General features: G+C 36.4%; 2 protein-coding genes across 2 annotated transcripts; both read right to left on the bottom strand.

The window, feature by feature from the left end:
- Positions 1-4,027: 4,027 nt before the first annotated feature.
- LOC113318829 lies at positions 4,028-4,570 on the bottom strand. Its single transcript, XM_026567105.1, has one exon. It carries the CDS (start codon positions 4,568-4,570, stop codon positions 4,028-4,030), a length of 543 nt encoding a protein of 180 aa, XP_026422890.1.
- A 410-nt stretch (positions 4,571-4,980) lies between these two features.
- LOC113318757 (uncharacterized mitochondrial protein AtMg00310-like) lies at positions 4,981-5,634 on the bottom strand. Its single transcript, XM_026567033.1, has one exon. It carries the CDS (start codon positions 5,632-5,634, stop codon positions 4,981-4,983), a length of 654 nt encoding a protein of 217 aa, XP_026422818.1.
- Between the last annotated feature and the right edge of the window lie 897 nt (positions 5,635-6,531).

The following is a 6,531-nucleotide window of genomic DNA, read 5'->3' as shown; positions in this document are numbered from 1 at the left end:
AAATTTCTCATGAAATCTTATGGAGGAGGGGTGGTACTCAAATTGGGAGATGTCGTGGGATTATAAATTGCGAAGAAAAAAAACGTGAATCCACGGAATTTGGAAAACCAAACGTACCAAGATAATTGTAGTTCCACCAAAATTTCATTCCCCATAAGTCTTACATTGATATTTTGCAACCAAATCCACCATAAAATTTCTTTTTACGGAACATAGTTTCATTTTCAAATGACTAGCATTGTGCAATTTCCGTCCACTAAAAATGAATAGTTTTATGATTCGTATGTTCTATAGCCAAGCACTATGGTAAGGTCATTTCGCTTAGCTTTAGCTTAATATAGAAATGAGAGTGAAGGTACACCTCACTATACAAGAGGGGTATCACTTAGCTAAAGAGATGGATAATGAGTTTCGGTTTTTTTCCCACAAATTTTATTACATTGGATTTAGATAAATATTTTGTATAAGTAAAAAAAATATTTAAGAGCAAAAAATGGAGATATAATAGGAAAAAAAGTTGTAGCAAATAAAAAGAGTCAAAAAGAGAATATTAGAGTAAAATAGTGAAAAATCAAAACGGATACCGAATTCACTGAAAATGTCATGAAAATTTGATTTTTCGTATTGACCAAAAAATAGAAATTGAATTTGTGTAAAGCAGTTTTTCAAACTCATGCTTAGCTTAAAATAGATCTGTTCCTAGCGAAAAAAGATTAAAACTGAAAGATACCCCATAATAGTTGGTTTTCGCTATACTTAAGCTATAACCAATGAAAACGTGCTACAGTAATGTTTGGCTTAATGGAAAAAGATTTGTCCGTAGAAAAAGCTACATTACATGCAGGGGTGGAGCCAGTCCATTGAAAGGGTGTGCATTTGGATCCTTGCCCAGCTGGCTCCAAAGCCTAATATAAACTCAACAAAAAAAATGTTGCTACATACAAGTCTAATTTTGCTTAATTTTTTCTATTCGCACCCCTTAAAAAAAAGTTGCACCCCAAAGTAATTTTTCGCACCCGATTTCCCGAAATCTTGTTTCCGTCCCTGACTACGTGGTATTTACATGTCTTTCTTGAACGGTCAAAGTAAAATTTCTCACTGAATAAAAAATATCAGTCTTCGAACAAAATAGAATAGCATCCAAACTTTGACAAAGATAAGATCCCAAAGGAGAAAAAGATCAATGGAAGTGGGGCACTTCATGTTGATATATGGAGATTTCAGATACTTAGGATCAGACAGTAGTCAAGTCACAGTGCCATAGTTTGTTTGTTTCGATACCACCGCATCATTTGTTTCGATACACAGCATCAAAAAGTAAAAAAGGGCCATAGGCCTTAAATCGGACGAGCCAGCCCTACACACTCAGTATCTAGTTGCAACGGTGGCTTGAGTTGAAGAAGTAACTTGAGTTGAGCTAGATTGAGTTTGGAAAACCAAATGTATTTCGAACGTAATAGTACTGAATTTTACTGGATACTGACTTGGCCAGTCACCACTTCTCATCACCAAACACATGGACGGACTCTCTTTTCCCCACACTCCTTTCGGGAATATGGACGGACTCTCTTTTCCCCACACTCCTTTCGGGAATTGCTCACTTCAAACCCTAGTTAGCAATCCGGCGAATTAATCGCGAATTGGTCGTACACGAACAATTCCTCTTTGTTTTCCAAAAACTCTTCGTGGAGGGAGTCGAACCACTGACGTATTGCTCCCCTTGAAGGCTCTGTTCCACTGAGCCAATGATTCTTTTGTGCTAACTTTACATTTATTGCATATATGAAGGATTTTTAGACACACATCACATGTTCCCCACCATACTTAAACCTTTTTTCCTATTAATGCATACCGACTTTTGTGCACCGAACTCATATATCTAAAACGAATTATACACGTACGTATGTCGTCCCGTATTACTGCCGTATCGTGAACCGTTGATCGGACTCTTGACCGAATTTGACTTTCACAAATCCGTATAATTCCCGTACGTCTCTCGTACCACGAATTGCTAACTAGGCTTCAAACTTTAATTCTGTCCAAGAACTTAGGATATACCGGTCCTAAATACTTCTGGTAACGGGTTCTTTTCCCCACGTGGCTACCCGATTAGTGTCACATGGCTCACATCTACCATAGGCCGAACGGAAATGCGAGATACACGGAGGGATTTATCGTTAGAAATCGGTTTTCTCTCACACTTTTATGGGACCCGTCACAAATAAGTGCCCCTGTTAAACTCCCTAAATGGCGTGAAAGAGCACCGTTCTCGGGATAAAATTTTCGGTGGCTCTATCACTTCCGCGGGCCGAATACAACAAGGTCGCTAATACTTACAACATGTTTGAATACAAATCTGCTTCTGACGAAATTAAAAACAGAAATCGGAAGCAAAACTGTTTTATTTTACAAAAATTAACTTTTCTACTTTTAGAAGTCGTTTTAAAATTTGACATCCAAACAGACTTTTGAATTTTCAACTTCTAGAAGTCGAAAAGCTACTTCTGATGTGCTATCCAAACAGGCTAGCAAAAAATCAACTTTGAAATTTAGATTGAAACTTATACAATGGTCTGGATTCACCCAACCATTAAATAACACGTAGCATGAATGCATGATACTAGAGACTTTTGTATTAGATATTTACACTAAGTAGACACTGCACTACGTGTGTTTTAAAACTTCTATAGTATGTTTGGATACCAAAAGCATAAGCCAACATCAGAAGTCAGAAATAAAAAAATATTTTTTTTATAAATGTTTTTTTCTATCACTAGAAGTCATTCTGAAACTGTATATCCAAATTAATTTCTGAATCTTATGTTTTTAATAGTCGGAAAATAAGTTTTAAATGGTATTCAAATGGCCTACTAAAATATTTATAGGATGCTCGATTCCTACGAAAACAAAAAAGTAAAATATAAGGTTCTAAACAAAATTTGAGAATGAATTATAAATGCAAAGAAAAATAACTCTCTATGAAGTAATTTAAAATTTGAGAATGAATTATAAATGCAAAGAAAATAACTCTCTATGAAGTAATTTTTCTTGTTCTTGATATACAAACACTCCTTGAATACCTCACCTATGATATACAAGTGGTCAGACTATCTATCATTGTTTGTGCAAGGGAACTTAGAGCAATACGAAATTAGAGTACTGTCGATATCACTGTAGTACAATGGAATAGTCATTGGATGATGGTACCAGTGACCTGAGTCCGAAACTCGTAAGCACCATATATTTACCTATAAAAAAGATAAAAGGGAAAATAGAAAAAAAAAGAAAAGAAAGAAATTGGAGTACTAATTAGTGTCTTGTACTCTTGTATCCGATTTCCAAGAAAAACGAACACAAAAATTGTACGGGCCACTTTATTTATTTTTTTAAGCATGAAATTTGTATAGATTACTAGAGATCGATTACACGAGGGTACTTCATATCCATAATATCATTTAGTACAATTTGATTTAAGAAAGATGGGTCTGTATAGTCCCCAATTGTTGTTGTAAAATTAACCAACGGAACGCATGATTTGCCAGACCCTCGGCTATCTGGTTTGGTTCCCTGTAATTGTGTTAGGTAGCGTCTTATGAAGTTTGGTCCATTATCTTCATGATTTCTATGATCATTCTTATCATGTACTAACGAGGTTCAAATAAGAGGTTAGGAACAACCAAAGATTTTCCAAATCTGTTTCAGTTGAACTTTTGACCAAATCTGAATTGTCATTCTTGATGCTAATAACATTTCCCATGTTTCAGTTATTAGTATGATGGTGATGCCTAGAGGTTGAGCTACTAATACCCGAGTTGTTTCCGCAGAATCCTTGCATATGAAATATGTTCCTCCGATTCTTCTAGCCTCCCCATCCGAATTGATCTTGATCCAATCTAAGGTAGGTTTGGTCCAACCCACCAAGATGGTTGTTGTTGATCTTGCTATGTTTATTAGGTTTGTAAATGCAATGAGGGAGCAAGATTTTTTTTTTTAATTATTTTTATATAAGCAAAGGCCTTCAAAAAGGCTAATGGTCTTCCTCAACAAATGGCCTAAGCCAAACGGGAGGGACAGACCAATACATAGACGACTTGTTAGCTTTTGCCCATTTAGCTAGTTCCTGAGCAACAAAGTTACAAGTTCTTGGTTGAAAAGAGAAGATACAACCACTAAGAGAGGAAGCAAAAAATTGAATGTCTTTAAAAATCGCATCAGTTCTCAGATTCCCACCAAAAGAGCCAATAGAGAATTGGGAAACCAGGTCTTGAGCATCACTTTCCACTATGATACGTGTTAGCTTTAACTCCACAACTTTCTTCAAACCAGCCCAGATAGCTCTAGCCTCAGCCTCTTCAGCAGAATCCACATCAAACACAATGGAATCACAGAAAAAATCCTTGCTGGAGAAGTCCCTCATCACATAGCCTGCACCATTATCCTTAGCAGTGTCATCAAAAGCACCATCAATGTTGCATTTAATCCATCCATAAGTAGGGGGCATCCAGTGGTCACTAAAGGAAAGGATATAACTAGGTGGGTTTAGAACTGTAGTCTTGACAGTGAGGAGCATAGCCTTAGCTTTATGGATAACGACAATATGATTTTCCTGAAGGTTTCTAAAGACTAAGTTGTTATTAATAGTCCATAAAGACCATAAGTAGCAACAAAAGTGCAATGTCTATCAACAGGAATTCTAGTAAGAGGGTCAATCAACCAGAAATTTAACTAATCAATCATAGAGTTAGAAGAGAAAGTGGAGGTATTAGCATAGAAAGAGGCCAGACTCCAAACATGACTAGCAAAATCACACAGAACTAGAGCATGCATAATAGTTTCACAAGGGTCATAGCATCTATTGCAAAAGACAGAGTGCATAGGCATTATATATTGTAAAACAGTTTTAGCAGGCAACACATTTCTAACATCTTTCCAAGTAAAAAGCTGAATACGGTAAGGAACATTAATTTTTCAAATGCACTTCTAAAGTTTATTACTAGGGGAGGGCCCAGACCCTCTTAATCCCAAGTAAGCAGATTTAGAAGAAAAACTGTCATTCTTTGAAAACTCCCAAGCGCTCCTATCAGGATTACATAACTGGCTTAAGGGAATGGTGATGATCTTCTGAACAAAAGCATCATCAAAATGAGTATTTAGTTTAACTAAATTCCAAGATCTAATAGAATCATCAATGAAGTAAGAGACTTTAACACTAGGGTCAGGAGGGACCAAAGGATTAGGGGTGGCAGAACCTAAAGTAGGGATCCATTTATCGCACCAGGGGTCAATGAACTTTCCATCCCCAACAATCCAAGAAATGAAGGGTTTAATCATCTCTTTAATGGTATGAAGGCATCTCCAAGTCCAGGAACAATTATCAGGGCAAGTAGTATTAAGAAAATCAGTTTTAGGAAAATAACGAGCTTTCAAAACAGTACCTAAAAGGAAATTAGGATTCTCAATGATTTTCCAAGCATTTCTAGCTAACATAGCCAAATTATTAAGTTCAGATTTCCTAAAACCAAGCCCACCTTCAGACTTAAGGGAGCAAGAAGCATTCCAACCTAAAAGATGCAATTTTCTATCCTTAGGGTCAAGAGTTTCACCCCACCAGAATTGGTAAAGGTGAGAATCCATTTTTTTTTTTGCAAAGGTGCTTAGGAATAAGAAAGGCACCCATCTGGTAAAGAGGAATAGCTTGGCCAACATGTTTAACCAAAGTAGTTCTAGCAGCTTGAGAAAGGAGTCTATGAAGCCAAGAGGTAATCCTAGCATCAATAGCTTGGAGAATACCCATATGGGTCTGGATCTTAGAATCCTGAAAATCTATGGGGTTACCAAGGTATTTTTCCCCTAAGTCTCTATTATGGATATCCAGAATGTTAGACAAATGGTTCATAAGGGAAGCATGCAACTTTTTACTACAAAAGATACCAGATTTTTCAAAATTGATTTCCTGGCCAGAAGCTAGACAATACTTTTGGAAATAATCTTTAATGTTTCTAAAGTCTTTATCAGTAGCTTTAGAGAACAAAAGGGAATCATCAGCAAATAAGAGATGAGTCATGAAAGGGGCATTCTTACAAACTTTAATCCCTTCAACTAGGCCTTTACTGGTCAAATTATTAATATAAGACGATAAGGCTTCAGAGCAGATAATGTAGAGGTATGGAGAGAGGTAAATAACCCTGTCTCAAGCCTCTCTCAGGTTTGATAAGACCAGTGGGACTACCATTCAACAATACAGAGTAAGAAACAATGGAAACACATTGATAAATCAAATTAACCCAGTGATCAGATAGACCCATTTTAAGTAAGACTTTGCTAAGAAAAGACCATTCTAACTTATCATAAGATTTAGACATATCAAGTTTGATGGCAGTAATACCCTTCTTTTTCTTATGATGGTTGACAACATAAACAACTTCATTGGCTAGCAGGATATTGTCAGAGATACTTCTTTTTGGGACAAAAGCACTTTGGTTCTGAGATATGATGTTGTCCATAAGAGGTTTTAGTCTATTAGCCAGAGTG

This window comes from Papaver somniferum, chromosome 1, assembly GCF_003573695.1.
Source record: "Papaver somniferum cultivar HN1 chromosome 1, ASM357369v1, whole genome shotgun sequence".
In the NCBI taxonomy this organism is placed as follows: Eukaryota; Viridiplantae; Streptophyta; class Magnoliopsida; order Ranunculales; family Papaveraceae; genus Papaver; species Papaver somniferum.
This window is presented reverse-complemented; position numbering and strand designations above follow the sequence as displayed.